The sequence below is a fragment of the Archocentrus centrarchus genome, chromosome 14 (genome assembly GCF_007364275.1).
Source record: "Archocentrus centrarchus isolate MPI-CPG fArcCen1 chromosome 14, fArcCen1, whole genome shotgun sequence".
Classification (NCBI taxonomy): Eukaryota; Metazoa; Chordata; class Actinopteri; order Cichliformes; family Cichlidae; genus Archocentrus; species Archocentrus centrarchus.
In genome coordinates, this window is record NC_044359.1 from 13,764,878 (window position 1) to 13,785,461 (window position 20,584).

At 39.5% G+C, this 20,584-nt stretch overlaps 1 protein-coding gene and 2 long non-coding RNA genes across 5 annotated transcripts; all 3 read right to left on the bottom strand.

Annotated features, from left to right (window-relative positions):
- Positions 1-825: 825 nt before the first annotated feature.
- On the bottom strand, positions 826-8,067 carry LOC115792360 (cytokine receptor common subunit gamma-like). The gene is made up of 8 exons (XM_030746858.1): positions 7,928-8,067; positions 7,408-7,498; positions 5,685-5,845; positions 5,351-5,493; positions 5,064-5,229; positions 4,538-4,634; positions 2,745-2,805; positions 826-2,213 (listed from the first exon to the last, which is right to left on the bottom strand). The coding sequence occupies exons 1-8, from the start codon at positions 7,992-7,994 to the stop codon at positions 1,956-1,958; spliced, it is 1,044 nt and encodes a 347-aa protein (XP_030602718.1). The 5' UTR covers positions 7,995-8,067; the 3' UTR covers positions 826-1,955.
- A 3,638-nt stretch (positions 8,068-11,705) lies between these two features.
- On the bottom strand, positions 11,706-13,774 carry LOC115792646 (uncharacterized). Of its 2 annotated transcripts, XR_004021053.1 has the most exons (4): positions 13,698-13,774; positions 12,366-12,471; positions 12,135-12,262; positions 11,706-12,012 (listed from the first exon to the last, which is right to left on the bottom strand). It is a non-coding gene; the product is annotated as an uncharacterized LOC115792646 (long non-coding RNA). The 2 variants fall into 2 exon arrangements; XR_004021052.1 differs by lacking the exon at positions 13,698-13,774 and having other exon boundaries at positions 12,366-12,585.
- Positions 13,775-15,991: 2,217 nt separating this feature from the next.
- Positions 15,992-19,880, bottom strand: LOC115792582 (uncharacterized). 2 transcript variants are annotated; one of them, XR_004021048.1, is made up of 4 exons: positions 19,753-19,880; positions 16,545-16,650; positions 16,314-16,441; positions 15,992-16,191 (listed from the first exon to the last, which is right to left on the bottom strand). It is a non-coding gene; the product is annotated as an uncharacterized LOC115792582 (long non-coding RNA). The 2 variants fall into 2 exon arrangements; XR_004021049.1 differs by lacking the exon at positions 19,753-19,880 and adding an exon at positions 17,877-18,107.
- Between the last annotated feature and the right edge of the window lie 704 nt (positions 19,881-20,584).

A 20,584-nucleotide genomic window follows, 5' to 3' on the forward strand; every position in this document is an offset into this window, starting at 1 on the left:
CGATGCTGAATAAAGGGCATGTAAAAATGTATGAAATGGTCAAAAGTTTATATGATACAGTAAATGTGATGAGTGAAACAATACAGTGCATTTTGAAAGCCCCTTCTAGTCCCTACTCAGGAGAGATGTCTCAGGCATTTCAGACTTCTAGGCTCTGCTCAAGCATACCCCTCCCCCTAAGGTCTGTGCTTGAACCTCCAGATCTGGCAGGTAATGGCTGCATTTACAAATGAAAGGGGGTCGTCTAGTGTCTAGTTGTGCTGGCCTCATTTGCATGACACAATTCACAGCTGCCATTTGGCAGCACCTTGGGATTTAAAGGTATAACTGCCATTTGGCAGGAGTCTGGTAGTTCTAGTGCTAATTAGCGAGCATCTAACCAAGCTAGCTCCAAAACAGAAGAAGCTTCGGGTGGTGAGAACATCAGGATGCAGCTGGATTTGACCTTTGACTCCTTCAAAGAGTTTGTTTTTGTCGAACACCACATGTAGCTGTTGTTAATCTACTGCACTGACACTGGAGTTTATTGGGAGTTTATTGTAGAATTTATTGAGTTTGGGAGTTCATATTTTATTTGTCTCTCCCTGTTGATGTTCATGTGTGTCCTAATTATTACACATTTAGCATGTAGTGCTGCTGTCTGTGAACAGTTGGTTGTTGAATATATTTCTTTATGGTATCTTGAGTTTTTATTACACAATAGTCACTTTTGCGCATTGAATCTTGCACCTGACAAAGTATGAAAATACTAAAACTAATACTGAAACTAACAAAACTAAACTAAAACTAAGCATTAAACCTAAAATAAAAACTAATAAAAACGAGCAAAACCGCTCTGAAAACTAATTAAAACTAACTGAATTAGAGAAAAAAAAAGTAAAAACTAACTGAAACTAAACAATAATGTAAAATCCAAAACTATTATAACCCTGCTCTGCAATAAGCTGAATATTTTGGGACCACTCACGAGGTGCATGAAAAGAAAATTTGTATGATGAAATCTAAATCCAGTTATTCAGTTTACAGTTCAGACGCAGTTGATACACAGAATAATAAAACAATACAATGTTTTGCATTTCCTTTTCTGAAAAAACAAACTATTATTTCAAATAGTTCCTGATTAAATTTCAGTCAACCTGGGAAATACATTTAAATGTACAATTCAGCAATATGTATAATTCAGACAGAAATTATTTTTATGGTATGAGTGTGTCATTTTTATAGAAATTTTACAGAAAAGAAAGATTTTCACAGTAAAAATGTGTGATTTCAGCATATTTTGACAGTTATATCTTGGTTCTTGATTTATGGTGATTAAATGTTTCTGCGACGGAGATACACCCTTTTCGATTTTACGGTCTATTACTGTTGCCATTTGGCTGTTTTCCACTGTATTTTTTACAGACTTTTTTGCAATGTAGGAAAAAAGATTTTCACAGTGAAAATGTGTGATTTCAACATATTATCAAAGTGAAAATTACAGTTATGTATTGTTTTTGGATTTACGGTAATCACATGTTTCTGCCACAGAGATACACCCTTTTCAATTGCACGGTCTATTACTGTTGCCATTTGGCAGTTTTCCACTGTATTTTTTATAAACATTTTTTGCAGTGCAGGAAAAAGATTTTCACTGTCATTTCAACACATTATCGCAGTGGAAATTACAGTTAGGTATTGTTTTTTGATTTACGGTAATCACATGTTTCTGCTACAGAAATACACCGTTTTTGATTTTCTGGTCTATTACTGTTGCCATTTCACAGTTTTCCACTGTCATTTTTACGTACTTTTTTTTACAGTGTAGGGTTTATTTCAATGGGCAGTGTTGTAAACTATTAATTTACACATACTTATTTATCCATAATCTAATCAATGCCATCAAGCAGATGTATCAGTATAACAAAGCCCTGATAGTTTAGCTCAGACAAACCTAGTCTTGGTTCAGGTGCTGCTTAATTAGAAACCTTCTGCACTTCCTCAGATGAAACTGGGGAGCTGAAAGAGGACAAGGGGATGGACAGATCTTCTGGATCATTCACATCGATGGAGACAGAGCAGTCGGTTTGGTCGGTGGTGACAGAGGAGGTAGAGCCGTCAGACTTCACGCCGTCTGCCTGGGAGACGTGGTTGTACTCAGACACAGGACAGGCGTCCTCATTGTAGTTTGCTTTAAAACTCTCTTTCAGGCCTTTGGGAAACTGAAACCAGTCCTTAAAAAAGAAAAATGTCGCATTGATTACACAGACAACAACTAAATGCACAAAACTGGATTCTGGAGTCGAATTTGTTTAATGGGTAATTGCTTCCCCAGAGCCGTACGCCTTAAATAATCTAAGCACCTGAGTATTTTTTATTTTTTTCCATTAAGTGACACCGTTGTCAGTCTATTGGTCCACATCTTGATCCGGAGACCTAAACAAGTGTTAAAGTGATTGCTAGGACAACTACAGACATTCAAGAGTCCCAGAAGACGTGAACTAATGCTTGGTGCTCATTTCTTTAGTGCCACTGTAGTCTAATCAATGAGACAACTACTGAATGGACTGTCATGAATCCTGATATTATCATTCCCATCAAAGCATTATTATACCCAAGTACTGTCTTACATGGGCACTAACACATGTGTGTTATTCCTCATTTAATTCTTTCAGTATCTTAAGTAGTTTTTCTAGGTTTTACTTGCCAAACTATTGTGTGAATAGGAATTTCAGGGAGAAGACAGGCCTCTTGATGATACTAACCTCGATGTCTTGTAGGAACAGGGATGGCTTGGGAACAGCAGGGATGAGGATGATTCTGATCCTGTATGGGAGGTATGGACACTTAATCACTTTAAGAACACCTGTGATCCACTTTGTTCACTGTAACTCTTCAGTACTATAGTTGAGTGTGGCTGAATATCAGGGTCAGGATCCAAATGAATGATGCAGGACATCTGGTAAAAGCCAAAGACCTACATGTTTGCAGTCATACTTCAGACTTTGTACATGGATTGACAATAAGTGGAACAAACAACTCAGGCAAAGAGCAAAGAAAACAGACGACAACAGCTTAAAAGGCCAATGAGCAGGCTGGGACAAAACACAAGAACAGGGAAAAGAATACATTAGGGAAATAAGCTGGAGACTCTGACTACTGGTGTTATAGTAACAACGAGGAAATATTAATGTGAGGGCTGTATACTAAAAAAGCAGACTGGCTCTTGGCTCAGGTGAAACATGGAAAATGTCAGGAAGTAAAAACAACCAAGACACATATAATAAAAGATAAAATGACGGAAGAGGAACACTGTTGGTTGAATAGTGATAAAAAAACATGAGATTCCTCACTGTGCTAGCAGGACTTGGTTAGGACATAGCTGCATAACAAAGAGTTACTGGGAGTTGTTACTGGCTGCTTCACTGGCACTTGAATGAGGACCTCAGCAAAGATGTCTGGGTCGGATATGGTGGCAGTGATGCACTGGGACCAAGCAGAGGCCAGCCAGTATCATCTGGGGTTCTTAATGCCCAGGCAGAAAGGCACATGTATGTCTTTAGGTGATAAGCCACATTTCTCTGTAAGATATGTGCTGGCAGTCCACTGGTCTATTCACCAGAATACCACCAACAGAGGTTGTAGGGCACGAGTTTGGGTCCCAACTGAAAGAACAGGCGTACCAGTGGCAATAACAGGGTGACTCCACTGGTGTTTCTGGAACAGTTTGTGGAGGAACTCCCATCCTAAATATTGGGAGTGGGTTCAGTGTCACATTCCTCTGATCTCAGGGATAGCCATCACCCTGACAGAGGACCATTTTACCAGTTAGCCATACAATTACACCAATCCAGCCTCACCCCTCACAGAAAGTCCTTTTCGTCCCTGCCCGACCCAGTCCATATCTCTAATTCAAATGTCTCTCCCCTGTAAGTTCAAGCCACATTGTTGATGTGCCTCTTGCTCCAAATGCAAATTAGTAAAAAAATAATTCAGCCATTCTCAGAGTGGCTTTGTAGCCATAATATCTAAAGAAGGTTTTGACAAGGTCACCCCTAAGTGCAAAAGGTATTTAATTTTGTGGCAGTTTTGGTAATTACTCCATGCCCTGAAGTTGTGCCACTAGGCAGCATTTCTAAAAAAGTTGTGCAAACACTTTTCAAGGTCATGAACACAGGTTACCACTATATAAGGTATAATGTATGATGGACAGTGGTTTGATGTCTAAACTGAATCAGTGATAGTATGAATAAAAACATATTTGTTTGTTTTTTTACATGAATATATCTCATTTAAAAGTTATTTTTGGTGAAAATACAAGACATCATGCATTTCTTTCCCCCCCGTAATAAGATGTCATTAGTAATTTAAGCTAGTCTTTCAAGGTGGCCATATAACAAACATGTAAAGTACTGATACAGTAAGTGAAGAATTCATTCATAGGTTTTTGTGCAGCAGTACATTGCAATTATGATCCATGGCTGTCACTAAATCACATCTCACACAGGCTGGACCTGTGATCTGGTCATAGATCCATCTGATTTATGGAAGAACCCACCTTTCATGGTGCAGTAACATCATGATCAATAGGATAAGGGTGATGGCACCCACCACATACAGCACTGGTGTCCACACAGTCATTGTATCACTGGAGCCTGCGAGAAAGAAAAAGAGAGATGTTATCTGGATGATCTTTTACCTCGACATTTTAGTGCACGCACAGTGTAACAGCATAGAGCTGCTTTTGAATTTTAACCAAGTATGTTTGGGTTCATCAGTGAGTGAAATCATTCTAAAGTTATGTTCAAAAATGCATATTTTTGAAACCTGTATGGAAAATATGTCACACTGTGCATCCAAACAAAATACTTACCATGTTTAAACATTCTAGGGGATTATTACTGATGCAAAGCCAGTTTACATCCTTTAAGTGTCCATGCCAGTTTCCTACCCAATGATTCCAAGATGTCTTGGAAAAAACAACCTGTTACTGGATGTGTGTAGGCACATTTTGTGGTGGACGTACAGATTAAGTACATCTTTTCTTCATGACATATTGAATTTTTACGCTTGTGCAGTTTTACCTGTGGTATCATGGGATCCCCAGACCACAGGCTCACTCCAGTCACTCCAGAATCGAGACGCTCCACAGCCGTAGCCTATTCTGTTCCGCACTTGCAGCTCATATCGGGAACTGTTTGAGGGCAAGTTGATGCTGTAGTTCTGTGTCTTGAAGCTAACTTTAGAATGCTGGAAAAGAAGATGGAGTTGAGAAAACATAAGAATAGAATAAGAGAGACAAAAAGCAATGAATTAAAAAGAAGGATGTTTTAAAACTTTTGTTTTCATTTTGTTTGGTAAACTTGCTGACCTCCCAGTTATTGTTGTTTGTCCTGAAGCGGACCTCACTCTCGACACAGCGTAAGGGAGCAGGAGAAGTGTGGTTCCAGTAAAACCACAGGTTAGAATCCGATCCATTCAGGACAGTCAGGTTGTTCGGTGGATTTAACTTGACTGGAGACGATACAGACGTGAGACAACATGTGTCAGAACACTAACAGGGATTTTCCTTTCTTGGAGAAGATTTTAGACTTAAGTTACAGTGTAAGTGTAAAAAAATATCCCTGTTGTGATCATTTTACCTTCATTAATTGATTTATTATTTTAAACCCACAATTATGTTCCATGCCAGGGTATATGCCTACCTTGCTGTTTAAGATAATGCTGGTGATTAAATACATCCTTGCCATGGACCAGTTGAGTGAAAAATCTATTGAATCTTTCTCCAATCGGTCGGTTACATCCAATCTTCACATTGTTCTTCAACAAATAGTCGTTACAGATTTTTTGTTGTTCACTGGTGAAGCTGTCGAGAAATAACAAAATATCCATTCAAACAAAGCAGCCATATATGTATTATCAATATGATCACGATTCACTGAAATAAAAGATAATCTCAAGTTCAATGCTGTTTACTTGGTGGTAACATAAAATGAACCAACAATCAGCTATATGGAAAGCAGTAAGAAACTATACCAGTCTTTGCATTTTCTTTGTTGTGTGTGTGTCCAGTAAGTGAACAAAAAGTAAAGTTTTTGTCCAGGTGCAAATGCAAAAATGACTTTATTGCTATCATGATCAATGATATGTTTGCATCATAAACATATCATTGATCATAAACATATCATGATCAATATGTTTATGATGCAAAATCCTGAAAAAATATATTTGGGTTGTGATTGCCTGTGTTTCTGTGGTCATCTACCATCTACACTTAAATACATTTTTGTAACATTCCGAAGATTGAGGGCATGTTACAAACCCAGCTCCAAGAAAAGCTGGGATGCTGTGTAAAATGTAAACTGTAAATAAATACAGAATGCAATGGTTTGCAGCTCTTATAAACTTGTATTTTATTCACAACAGAACATAGAAAACATGAAAAAAAAAAGTTCATTTTGAAATTGGATGGCAGTGACGTGTCTCAAAAAAGTTTGGACAGGGCCATTTTATCACTGTTTATCATCCCTGCTTCTTTTAACAATGGTTGCTGGACTAGTAAAAGAGGAATGTTGTCCCATAGGATTCTAGTTGATCCTAGTTGATTCTTTATCATGTTTTTCATTTCAAGATGCACCAGATGTTTTCAGCTGGTGAAAGGTCTGGAGTGTAGGGAGGTGAGTTAAACACCTGGACTCCTCAACTGTGAAGCTGTTGTAATAGATGCAGTATGAAGTTTAACATTGTCTTGCTAAAATGCAAGGCCTTCCCTGAAAACGACATTATCTGGATGGGAGCATATGTTGCTCTAAAACCTGTGTGTACCTTTCAGCATTGATGGTGTCCTTACAGATGTGTAACCTGCCAATTCCGTAGGCACTAATGCACCTCCACACCATCAGAGATGCAGGCTTTCAAACTTAGCACTGATAGCAAGCCGGATGGTCCCTCGCCTCATTAGTCCAGAGGATGCGGGTCCATGTTTGTCAAAAATAATTTCAAATTTTGATTTCACTGACTACGGAACAGTTTTCCGCTTCTCCTCGTTCCTACTTTTCCAGCTTTTTGTTGCCCCTATTCCAAATATTTTTGAGTTGTGATTTCTGCCATCAAATTCAAAGTTAGCTAACATTTTTCTTAAAATGGTACATTTTGTCAGTTTAAACATTTGATATTGTGGATGAAATATGGACTTATGGGATTTCCAAATCATTGCATTCTGTTTTTATTTACGTATTACACAGCCTCGCAATGGAACTGGGGTTCTAGTTCAAAAAAGTCAGAAAATTTACTGGATCATTAAGAATGTGAGTAAAATAGAAAGATTTTTATGACATCCTTCACTCGAGTGCAACATTTATTTCCAATCGGATTAATTTCAGAACACATTACAAAGGTTTGTTAGTGCTGTTATTAACAACTACGCACTTGCTGTAGAAGGTGTAGTTGACCTCCGGAGTCCCGGTCTTATTCCATGTACAGGAAACATAATTCAGATTCACCACCAAGCAATCCACATCTGTCGAAAACACGGGAGAGTTGAGATCAATAGAAAATAAAACCCAAAATGGTGGTTTGACATATAAAACCTACACAAGGGGCAAAAGACAGACAGCAGTACACTCACATAAGGAAATGGCAGTGCAGTCACATGCTAAGAAGGGGAATTCTCACAGAACATGCTTAATAAACGAAGGCTCTGCCTTAAACTGAATTTAATTCAATTTGATAGCAGTTATTCATATCTCAAGGCACAGCTATCTTCTTAAATATATAGTGAATAAGAGTCTTTTGGGATATAAAGTAATATGATTTACCAAAAGTAGACCAACTGACTTTTCAGACACTTCTACACAGGTAAAAAAAACTGTTCCTACCAATACTGTAAATTTCCTATAATAATAATAATTAAAAACGTTTTTAATAGATCATCTTTAAATGCTCTTACCAGGAGGTTTTTTGGCAAAAACATGTCCAATGAGAGAAAGAAGTACAAGTGATCTTCTCAGCATCATGGCGCACTGAAACAGGATGTTAAACCTGCTTCTTCATGGAAATACTGTGCTTCTTGGTGTGTGTGTGTGTGTGTGTGTGTGTGTGTGTGTGTGTGTGTGTGTGTGTTTATGTAAGGGGGAGGGGGGGGGGGGGGGGGGGGGGGCGGTGTTCTTTCCTGTCAATGTGTCACTGTCTCAAGTATGACTATATGACTGATATCAATAACAACATGACTGATATAATAACGCATTCACAGTTTGAAATGTTTTTCTTTTTTATTAGCTGCCTCAGACAAGACGAGGTAAAGATGAGTCCAAGTCTGTGTTAACATGTTTTAGGTTTCTATGGGTGTCCCATATGTTACAGGCATTATCTGATGGATGTGTTGTAAACGTAATAGCTTCAAGTCAAAGACAGTTGATGTTGTAAACCAAAATGTGACTGAAGAAAACCAAAGAAAATTCTCATGTTTTCAAGCTCTCACAGATATGATCAATTTTCTCTGACTCTCCTCATTTGGACAAGTCTGTCAGTTGTTTATAGTAAAGAATCCATACTCTTTTAACAAGAGCAGCTGAAATATTACGTGTCCATAACAGGAGGTGTTGTGATATCTGGTATCGCTTTCAGAGTTTTGGTGGTTTCCTGTCAGAGGAAACTGCTTTCAAAAATATAGACTGAAAAAATGTATGCTGACATGCAGCACCTTTAATGGTCTGTCAAATAAATATGTTACAACACACAGACAAAAGTTTACATAATCTTTACTGAATATTTAAAGATATTTCTGTTTTAAGGGAGCTGGTCTTACATTACTGCTGCACTTCTGCTATATTTGCTGCTAAAGTGAGCTTCTTGCTTTAGCTGAAGTCTTCTGTACAGCCCAGAGCACTATCTGTAATCCTTTCTGATAAAAATAAAAATGTTGCACAAATCAGAATTGCAGTGCAAAATTTAGTGTCCTTGTCCATATGCAGCATAAGCAAATCTACAAACAATTTTTCACAAACTACCACCTGTTTTACCAAACGAGTTCATTTGTTATATTAATTTTATCAAGCAGTCAGCATGTTTAATTTAATCTTTGCTGACAATCAGCTCATCTTAGCTCATTTCCAGCGAATTGGACAGGGGTTTTTGTGCGTGCATGTATAGAAACAGCTGTGGTTTTACATACCTTTCTGCTGTTGAAGAGAAAATGCAATGTTTTTTTTTAATGTATGTGTAAGAACTGTCCCGTCTCTGTGTAACGGTTGTGATGAAACACAAATGTTCATATAAAATGCTTACTTTAAACAGGATTATGTAAACCACCGCAGTTCATGTTACAAATAAGAAATCAAGTTTTAAATCAACACATAGAATGTGTGTAAGTGAATATTAGATGAGCATTAATAAACTGGTGTTTCAAAACACAGTTATGCTATTCTGGTGGTGTTTTTTTTTTTTTGAATTGGAAGATATGAAGAAAAAAAAAAAGCACTTTTAACTTCACTGAGGCCTGTGGGTTCAAGGGTAGACCCGCACCAAAGACTCGCGCATGCAGTTTTACCATCAATTTTGACATTTGATTACCAGCTGCAATATAGTGTTACGTATTGATTTCACTTTGTGTGTGCATGTGTGTGCATGTGTGCATGCGTTTGTGTGGGTCTGTGTGTCATTCATAATGGCACCGTGTGGTTGTGGTTACACCTACTTTAACTGGAAACTACGAAAAAGGTGATCTGGCCTATTTTCATATGTCTGTCTATCAAGACAATAATGCCACCAGTCTTTGCTTTTATTTATATATATATATATATATATATATATATATATATATATATATATATATATATATATATATATATAAATATAATGCACACATAAATAGAATACATTGCAATGAATGCTGATAAATGAGCTGAACAGTTTTCCTAAAACTTCAAGTTACTGTAATTTATTACATATTAGTCAAGATTGCATGTATAAAACCTACACAAAGGGCAATAGACAGATAGCAGTACACTCACAGTGGCAGTACAGTTCCTTGCTATGAAGGGGAAATTCTCACAGGACGTGCTTAATAATGGAGGGCTCTACCTTAAAGTGAATTAATTCAGTTTGATAGCGTTTATTCATATCACAACTAACTTCTTGAGTATATAGTGAATGAGAGTCTTTTTGGATATAAGGTAATGTAATCTACCAAAAGTAGACCAATTGAGTTTACAGACACTTCTACACAGGGGACATTGTTTCAGGTGCTGCAGTGGGTGTTAATCAGGACAGTCTAGAGGTTGTAGGAATAAATTACAATGATTGTGTTTATCACCGTGAAGGAACACGTCAGTGAACACAAGATACACAGGCATATGTAGTATTGTATTCAAGTAATTATTGGATTTGCGGGATTTAGAGACAATAGGAAAACCACATAATCTTTTTCAGTCAAATCAGTTTTTACATATTGTGGAACCACCACTCCTTCGTAATCTGCCTTATTGAGCTGTGGATGATGCTGAGCTGAGATGAGGCGTGTGGTTCCAGCTCCTATTGCTGTACTGTTGAGTGGGATCACTCAGGCTCACTACACCTTCAATCTCTCACCAGAATCTCAAGACGGAACTGAGCAGGGGAAATGTCAATGTATGCAATGTATACAGTCAATGTATCGTTTGCACTCGGTCTCATTGTTTCTTTTAAAAGCCTTGATCTAATTTGGAAAGTGCCAAAGTTACAGAACTTTAAAAAATAATAATTGAAATACACCAAAAGGAAGGAAGATTCACAATATTTGTTCTTCCTGGGCAATAGTGCAAGCATCAGTTATATTTTTGATAAGCAGAAATTTACAAACTTAGGTCATGGAAACAGAGAGCTGATGCAGCCGATGACTGTGCATTAATTAATAACCAAACATGTATATTGTCTTAAGCATGTTTTCAAGAGTAACTCTGTGAGAGCTTTAGATCACCTGTCTTGACCAAAACCAAAAGAGGTTTATTAAGATGGACTAGATATCTGTGTTAAGGGTTTTAAAGAGATATTAAAGTCTTCATGAAGTTTGTTTATCTAAAATATGTATCTGGTGGTTTATTTAGCTTTTTTTTTTCCATCAAAGGCCCAGCTCAGATATAACTGATTTAAGTGCCTCAAGCAAATATTACACTGTAAAAAAAAATCCGTTGAATTTACGGTAAAATACTGGCAGCTGTGGTTGCCAGTACTTAACTGTAAACTGCTCTACGGTAAATACTGTAAACAGATTCATGGTAAAGTACTGGCAACCACAGCTGCCAGTATTTTACCGTAAACAGGTTCACGGAAAAGTACTGGCAACCACAGCTGCCAGTATTTTACCGTAAACGGGTTCACGGTAAAACACCATAAAAAGGTTCAGGGTACATTGTTGTAAACAAGTGCAAGGAAAAATACCCTAAACGGGTCCAGGGTACAAAGCCGTGAAAGGGAGCAGAGCAAAATACTGTAAACAGGTCCACAGTACAATGCCGTAAACAGGTCCACGGTAAAATACCGTAAACCGGGTTTACAGTAAAATACCGTAAACCGGGTCCACGGCAAAATACTGTAAACCGGGTTCATGGTAAAATACTGGCCGCTATGGTTGCCTATATTTTACTGTATAAAATACGGTGACAATTTAAAACCATTTACGATAAATAATTCCAAATACAAATGATATACCTTAAACCTAATTACAGTCGATGAAAAACAGAATACAACTGTGTGATACATAACAGTATTTAATTGTAAAAATCAACATTACATTCAAACAGTGGCAGCTGTTGTTGCCAGAACTTCACCCAGAAAAAAATAGAACACCAGTGGCTAAGATTTTACAACCAACTGCCCGTGGTTAATTACAGAGAAAATAACATATAAAGCCCATTACAAACAAAGACATTGTTGAAATATAAATAGGTTTTGCATTTAGACATTCTTTGGGAAAAGTATGTAATTGTAGTGTCACCAGTTCCGCTTGAGTACCCCGGTTAGTCATCAGGTGTTTGCTGTGGAATTGCAGGATCCTCTCTGCAGCCAGAATAACAAAATAAAATAAAGCAGTAATAATAAGAATGATAATATTATAGTTCTTACACAAATGAATTAAACAAATTTTCAGTCAACACACACTGAACTGTCCAACCACTTACCTCTATTTATCCTTGACAAGACTGGTTTCTGATCAGACAGGTAGACTGGTAGGACAGCAAAATAGTTGATTAAGTCCATCTGAACCACTGGCAGGTCAGAAAATAGGACTGACAGGACCAACATCCTCCTAAGTCAGAGAGGTATCAACACTGTCACTCTGCTCACTGCACATGTAGCAAATTACATTCTAATACATTTCACACTCAAATCCATAAACAGTTGGGCCTCACCTGGTAGTACATGCACCACATGTCACGCTGGCCAAGGTTTGATTCCAGTTTGGGCCTTTTGCTGCAGATCATCCCCTCTCTCTGCTGTGTTTCCCGTCTACTGACACTGCTCAATGAAGTAGGCATGCCACAAAAATACAAATAAAATAAAAGACAGAAAGCATAAATAAAGAAATGATAAAAATAAACAAAATCATTTAAAAATCTCTAACTATAACCATTTAAAAGTGTTAACAGCTGTCTTAGAGACAAACATTAACAAAAGCAGATACACTATGTCAGGGGTGGCCAACTCCAGGCCTCGAGAGCCAGTGTCCTGCAGGTTTTAGATGTGTCCCTGATCCAACACACCTGAATCAAATAGGACTCTGGAGAACTTGAGTGCATACTGAGGAGGTAATTCAGCCATTTGATTCAGGTGTGTTGGATCATGGACACATCTAAAACCTGCAGGACACTGGCTCTCGAGGCCTGGAGTTGGCCACCCCTACACTATGTCCTGGGGTTAACATGAGTTTGGCAGATTGGGTAAACCTAATATCTGTTGTAGCAGTGATGCACCATGGGAAGAATTTTACACACTGATCAGCTGACATCTGCTGCTGCACTTTGGTTTATTGCTCTTTTTGGATATAACTGAATTCAACAAGGTGTAAGCAGACAGATCAGCTCAAACACTCAGGCATTAAGTACCAGTCCAGTCCTTAAATTTAAACTGATGCCTGCTAACGTTGGCCATTAACACCACAGCCTGCTCTGCACTAGTCCAACACACTGCATCACCGTACATGTCACCACAATACTTCAAATTAACTAATTTAGCCTGCACTAAACTGCGTGGTATTTCCATGCAACCTTTGAATAACAATTATTACATTTTAGCTCACAGACACACTGTGGTCCAAACTGCACAGTTTATTGAGCAGTTTGAAACATTTCAAATCACCCGCCAATTACAAACACTCTGTTTATGCTGCTCACCTTCTATAATGCTAGCAGAGCTCTAGTTACAGAGCTGATATCTCCATGCTGTCAGCAAAAGAGACAAAATTGACCTCTGTACAGTATTAAGTATCAAACTGCCTTTCAGATTGATTACTCACTAACTGAAGATGCTCTGGTCCACTTTAACCCTGATTATAACTCCGGTAAAAATTAGCCTTAAATTTCTCCTTATCTACAACATGTCAGCAAATGCACCTAAATAAACAGTTAATTTTGATTAAGTTTGCAGTGAGGAACACAACATTTCAATGTCTTAAACAACTTCCCCCAAAATTACAGCTGAACATTTCCTTAGTTGATACTGGTTAAAGTTAACTCTGGCTTTACCTCCACAATGGTGGCTCAGGTCTTCACTGCTGCTAATGCAGAGGCGATTGCTCTAAGACTGCAAGGGAAGCTCAGCTTCCCCTAAAATGTCAAAAATAAGTGATCAAACATATACTGTTGTGCGTACATGTCATTGACTAAATATGCGCTACAACGCGCTCAACTTTTGTTCAGAATCAGCTTCTTATCACTGGTAACGACACGGCTTTCCTCTCACTCATTCCCGCAGCTTCACAGTGCTTTAGGTGCCGTTTACACGAAGCCGTTTTCACTGGAAACGGTGTCGTTTTGATGCGTTTCAGCCTTTCGTTTACACGATGGCGTTTCAGAAACGATCCGCGTTTACACGAGGACATGTGAAACGATGAAAACGATGTAGTTCCCATGCCAGGCCACAAGTTGGCGTTGGTTTTCTCTTTGCAGTTTGTTTACGCAAGACGCGCATGCGTGGAGTGACACAGTAGGTAGTGCGGCAAATTGTTCATTACTTACAAAACGGCCAATGTGAGAGGTTTTGTGTGGACAGATGATGAGGTTGGATCGCTGCTGCACACAACGCTGAATTACAAAACGGTAAAAACACAGGAAAAGCATAAGAAGCACTCGTGAATCCGCGAGTACTGTTTATCAGTCTGCGCGTGCGCGAAAAACTGGCCGTCTCAACCATAGTACGCATGTGCGAGTCGAGCGTTTTCAAATCACCCCGCTTTCAAGTGTTTACACGAAAACGCAAGCCGGTGCGTTTCTGAAACGCTCCACTCTGGACCCCGTTTCTGAAACACATCGTTTTCACTCTGTTGTCGTGTAAACAGAAGGGCGAAACGCATCAAAACGACACCGTTGTCGTGTAAACGCAAGGCCGAAACGCATCAAAACGACACCGTTTCAAAATGAAAACGGTCTCGTGTAAACGGCACCTTAAACAGTGTGGACGCTGAGCGTCCGCAGAGTTCAATAGCAAAGCAAAGAGTGCAGCGAAACGAGACGAGTCATTGGATAAATGCTGGGCTTTGTCCCGCCCATCGGACGCTCAGCGTCTCTGGGGGTCTATGGGGCAGTGGGCTGGCCTCGGCTGGCCCGGACGCTCAGCTTCTGCGTGATGATTGGATGATCTGTCTGAGGCTGAATCCCTTGTTGATTGACAGCGAAATGAGCGAATCAGCGAAAGTGCCAAAGTTACAGAACTTTAAAAAATAATAATTGAAATACACCAAAAGGAAGGAAGATTCACAATATTTGTTCTTCCTGGGCAATAGTGCAAGCATCAGTTATATTTTTGATAAGCAGAAATTTACAAACTTAGGTCATGGAAACAGAGAGCTGATGCAGCCGATGACTGTGCATTAATTAATAACCAAACATGTATATTGTCTTAAGCATGTTTTCAAGAGTAACTCTGTGAGAGCTTTAGATCACCTGTCTTGACCAAAACCAAAAGAGGTTTATTAAGATGGACTAGATATCTGTGTTAAGGGTTTTAAAGAGATATTAAAGTCTTCATGAAGTTTGTTTATCTAAAATATGTATCTGGTGGTTTATTTAGCTTTTTTTTTTCCATCAAAGGCCCAGCTCAGATATAACTGATTTAAGTGCCTCAAGCAAATATTACACTGTAAAAAAAAATCCGTTGAATTTACGGTAAAATACTGGCAGCTGTGGTTGCCAGTACTTAACTGTAAACTGCTCTACGGTAAATACTGTAAACAGATTCATGGTAAAGTACTGGCAACCACAGCTGCCAGTATTTTACCGTAAACAGGTTCACGGAAAAGTACTGGCAACCACAGCTGCCAGTATTTTACCGTAAACGGGTTCACGGTAAAACACCATAAAAAGGTTCAGGGTACATTGTTGTAAACAAGTGCAAGGAAAAATACCCTAAACGGGTCCAGGGTACAAAGCCGTGAAAGGGAGCAGAGCAAAATACTGTAAACAGGTCCACAGTACAATGCCGTAAACAGGTCCACGGTAAAATACCGTAAACCGGGTTTACAGTAAAATACCGTAAACCGGGTCCACGGCAAAATACTGTAAACCGGGTTCATGGTAAAATACTGGCCGCTATGGTTGCCTATATTTTACTGTATAAAATACGGTGACAATTTAAAACCATTTACGATAAATAATTCCAAATACAAATGATATACCTTAAACCTAATTACAGTCGATGAAAAACAGAATACAACTGTGTGATACATAACAGTATTTAATTGTAAAAATCAACATTACATTCAAACAGTGGCAGCTGTTGTTGCCAGAACTTCACCCAGAAAAAATAGAACACCAGTGGCTAAGATTTTACAACCAACTGCCCGTGGTTAATTACAGAGAAAATAACATATAAAGCCCATTACAAACAAAGACATTGTTGAAATATAAATAGGTTTTGCATTTAGACATTCTTTGGGAAAAGTATGTAATTGTAGTGTCACCAGTTCCGCTTGAGTACCCCGGTTAGTCATCAGGTGTTTGCTGTGGAATTGCAGGATCCTCTCTGCAGCCAGAATAACAAAATAAAATAAAGCAGTAATAATAAGAATGATAATATTATAGTTCTTACACAAATGAATTAAACAAATTTTCAGTCAACACACACTGAACTGTCCAACCACTTACCTCTATTTATCCTTGACAAGACTGGTTTCTGATCAGACAGGTAGACTGGTAGGACAGCAAAATAGTTGATTAAGTCCATCTGAACCACTGGCAGGTCAGAAAATAGGACTGACAGGACCAACATCCTCCTAAGTCAGAGAGGTATCAACACTGTCACTCTGCTCACTGCACATGTAGCAAATTACATTCTAATACATTTCACACTCAAATCCATAAACAGTTGGGCCTCACCTGGTAGTACATGCACCACATGTCACGCTGGCCAAGGTTTGATTCCAGTTTGGGCCTTTTGCTGCAGATCATCCCCTCTCTCTGCTGTGTTTCCCGTCTACTGACACTGCTCAATGAAGTAGGCATGCCACAAAAATACAAATAAAATAAAAGACAGAAAGCATAAATAAAGAAATGATAAAAATAAACAAAATCATTTAAAAATCTCTAACTATAACCATTTAAAAGTGTTAACAGCTGTCTTAGAGACAAACATTAACAAAAGCAGATACACTATGTCAGGGGTGGCCAACTCCAGGCCTCGAGAGCCAGTGTCCTGCAGGTTTTAGATGTGTCCCTGATCCAACACACCTGAATCAAATAGGACTCTGGAGAACTTGAGTGCATACTGAGGAGGTAATTCAGCCATTTGATTCAGGTGTGTTGGATCAGGGACACATCTAAAACCTGCAGGACACTGGCTCTCGAGGCCTGGAGTTGGCCACCCCTACACTATGTCCTGGGGTTAACATGAGTTTGGCAGATTGGGTAAACCTAATATCTGTTGTAGCAGTGATGCACCATGGGAAGAATTTTACACACTGATCAGCTGACATCTGCTGCTGCACTTTGGTTTATTGCTCTTTTTGGATATAACTGAATTCAACAAGGTGTAAGCAGACAGATCAGCTCAAACACTCAGGCATTAAGTACCAGTCCAGTCCTTAAATTTAAACTGATGCCTGCTAACGTTGGCCATTAACACCACAGCCTGCTCTGCACTAGTCCAACACACTGCATCACCGTACATGTCACCACAATACTTCAAATTAACTAATTTAGCCTGCACTAAACTGCGTGGTATTTCCATGCAACCTTTGAATAACAATTATTACATTTTAGCTCACAGACACACTGTGGTCCAAACTGCACAGTTTATTGAGCAGTTTGAAACATTTCAAATCACCCGCCAATTACAAACACTCTGTTTATGCTGCTCACCTTCTATAATGCTAGCAGAGCTCTAGTTACAGAGCTGATATCTCCATGCTGTCAGCAAAAGAGACAAAATTGACCTCTGTACAGTATTAAGTATCAAACTGCCTTTCAGATTGATTACTCACTAACTGAAGATGCTCTGGTCCACTTTAACCCTGATTATAACTCCGGTAAAAATTAGCCTTAAATTTCTCCTTATCTACAACATGTCAGCAAATGCACCTAAATAAACAGTTCATTTTGATTAAGTTTGCAGTGAGGAACACAACATTTCAATGTCTTAAACAACTTCCCCCAAAATTACAGCTGAACATTTCCTTAGTTGATACTGGTTAAAGTTAACTCTGGCTTTACCTCCACAATGGTGGCTCAGGTCTTCACTGCTGCTAATGCAGAGGCGATTGCTCTAAGACTGCAAGGGAAGCTCAGCTTCCCCTAAAATGTCAAAAAATAAGTGATCAAACATATACTGTTGTGCGTACATCTCATTGACTAAATATGCGCTACAACGCGCTCAACTTTTGTTCAGAATCAGCTTCTTATCACTGGTAACGCCACGGCTTTCCTCTCACTCATTCCCGCAGCTTCACAGTGCTTTAGGTGCCGTTTACACGAAGCCGTTTTCACTGGAAACGGTGTCGTTTTGATGCGTTTCAGCCTTTCGTTTACACGATGGCGTTTCAGAAACGATCCGCGTTTACACGAGGACATGTGAAACGATGAAAACGATGTAGTTCCCATGCCAGGCCACAAGTTGGCGTTGGTTTTCGCTTTGCAGTTTGTTTACGCAAGACGCGCATGCGTGGAGTGACACAGTAGGTAGTGCGGCAAATTGTTCATTACTTACAAAACGGCCAATGTGAGAGGTTTTGTGTGGACAGATGATGAGGTTGGATCGCTGCTGCACACAACGCTGAATTACAAAACGGTAAAAACACAGGAAAAGCATAAGAAGCACTCGTGAATCCGCGAGTACTGTTTATCAGTCTGCGCGTGCGCGAAAAACTGGCCGTCTCAACCATAGTACGCATGTGCGAGTCGAGCGTTTTCAAATCACCCCGCTTTCAAGTGTTTACACGAAAACGCAAGCCGGTGCGTTTCTGAACCGCTCCACTCTGGACCCCGTTTCTGCAACACATCGTTTTCACTCTGTTGTCGTGTAAACAGAAGGGCGAAACGCATCAAAACGACACCGTTGTCGTGTAAACGCAAGGCCGAAACGCATCAAAACGACACCGTTTCAAAATGAAAACGGTCTCGTGTAAACGGCACCTTAAACAGTGTGGACGCTGAGCGTCCGCAGAGTTCAATAGCAAAGCAAAGAGTGCAGCGAAACGAGACGAGTCATTGGATAAATGCTGGGCTTTGTCCCGCCCATCGGACGCTCAGCGTCTCTGGGGGTCTATGGGGCAGTGGGCTGGCCTCGGCTGGCCCGGACGCTCAGCTTCTGCGTGATGATTGGATGATCTGTCTGAGGCTGAATCCCTTGTTGATTGACAGCGAAATGAGCGAATCAGCGATCTTTTGGTGTAAACATCCGTGGGAGCATTTTTAAATTTTCATTCTGTTGTGAGTTGAACCGGAGACTTTCCTAAGCCTCTTAGCGTCATTTTCTTTGTTAAAAACGACTAGCGACAAATCGAGCTTCTATTTCTGGTGGTTTTTTTGTAGCTGCTTGTGTTTGGAGACTGACTTCTGTCACTCTTTCTTACTTCTATCGCAGTTTCTGTCCAGCGGGTGCTGCTGAGCCCCTCCACCGTCACAAAGCACTCACAGGCGGACACACTTCACACTAGCCTCGCGCCAGTCCCAGCTAGCAAGATAGCTAGGTAGCAAGCTGCACATAATGGCAGACAGTTTGAATGTTGTGGACCGGAGTTGGACAGTGCAATGCCTCAGGTGTACAAACTATTGTCATTAGTGGCAACGATTGGAGCTACATCTGCAGGTGTAGAGAGGAGCTTCTCCTCAAGTCTTACACCCACAACACCATGGGCCAAGGCCGTTTAAGCCGCCTACCTCTGCTGGCCATTGAGAAGACACTAGTCAAGTCCCTGGAAAAGAGGCCTTGTTGGTAGACAGGGTCACAGATCATTTTCTTGAAAAGGAACGGAGGGTAGAATAAATAAACCGACACATTTTATGATGTAGGCCGAAATTGAGCTTCCCTCCTTGAAAGACCAGCATCCGCCACTGTGCTAATGGTATCAGTACTGTTAAGGTAACTTACCTTACTGTGGTGACATAACTAGTTGTTGCAAGGTTGACACAAAACTGGAGTAAACCCTGGGGCAGGATGATGTACCATCGTGTAGTAATGTCGTTTATCCCACAGAGAGGGCAGAAAAGGTGCTAACCTCTGAGTGTAACTGCGCAGTCATGGCGCAGTCTGAAGCTGCTGATTGGATACTGTGTGTGACACATGCATGTATCTCCCTCAGTCTCATTTTATATTAGCAGGTTACTCTGCAACAGGGTTATTACAGTTAACGAAAACGAATGAAATAACGAAAACTGAAATTAAAAAACATTGTTGTTAACTGAAATAAATAAAAACTACAATTAAAAGGAAAAAACGATAACTAACTAAAACTGTATTGTGAGTTTAAAAACTAACTAAACTAACTGAAATTATTGTGTTTTGATCATTTTTTCCGCTCTCCGAGTTTACGCTGGGAGCGTGCGTGTGCACGAGAGTCCACGCTGCTGCAACGCTGTGATCAGGGCTGGACTGGCAATCGGGCGTACCGGCAGAGGTGGCAAAAGTACTGACATTCTGTACTTAAGTAGAAGTACAAGTACTTATGTTAAAAAATACTTTAGTAAAAGTTGAAGTACTGGTTCAACTTCTCTACTTAAGTAAAAGTAAAAAGTACAGGCTCTGAAATGTACTCAAAGTAAGAAAGTAAAAGTAGTTCTTTGGAGGATGTTTCTACCTGCTATTTTTGTGTAAAACAAACCGAACCTCATTATATATTATTGTAATAACATAAAATAATATTACATGAGAATACAAATGTTATTCCAATCTAAATTTTAATCCTAATGAATGTACTCAGCTT

Coding starts and splice junctions, on each gene's coding strand:
- LOC115792360 (XM_030746858.1), bottom strand. CDS start 7,994: ATGATGCTGAGAAGATCACTTGTACTTCTTTCTCTCATTGGACATGTT. Junction 5,846..7,407: donor AACTACACCTTCTACAGCAA/GTGCGTAGTTGT, acceptor ATTTCTCGACAG/CTTCACCAGTGAACAACAAA. Junction 5,494..5,684: donor GCATTATCTTAAACAGCAAG/GTAGGCATATAC, acceptor TATCGTCTCCAG/TCAAGTTAAATCCACCGAAC.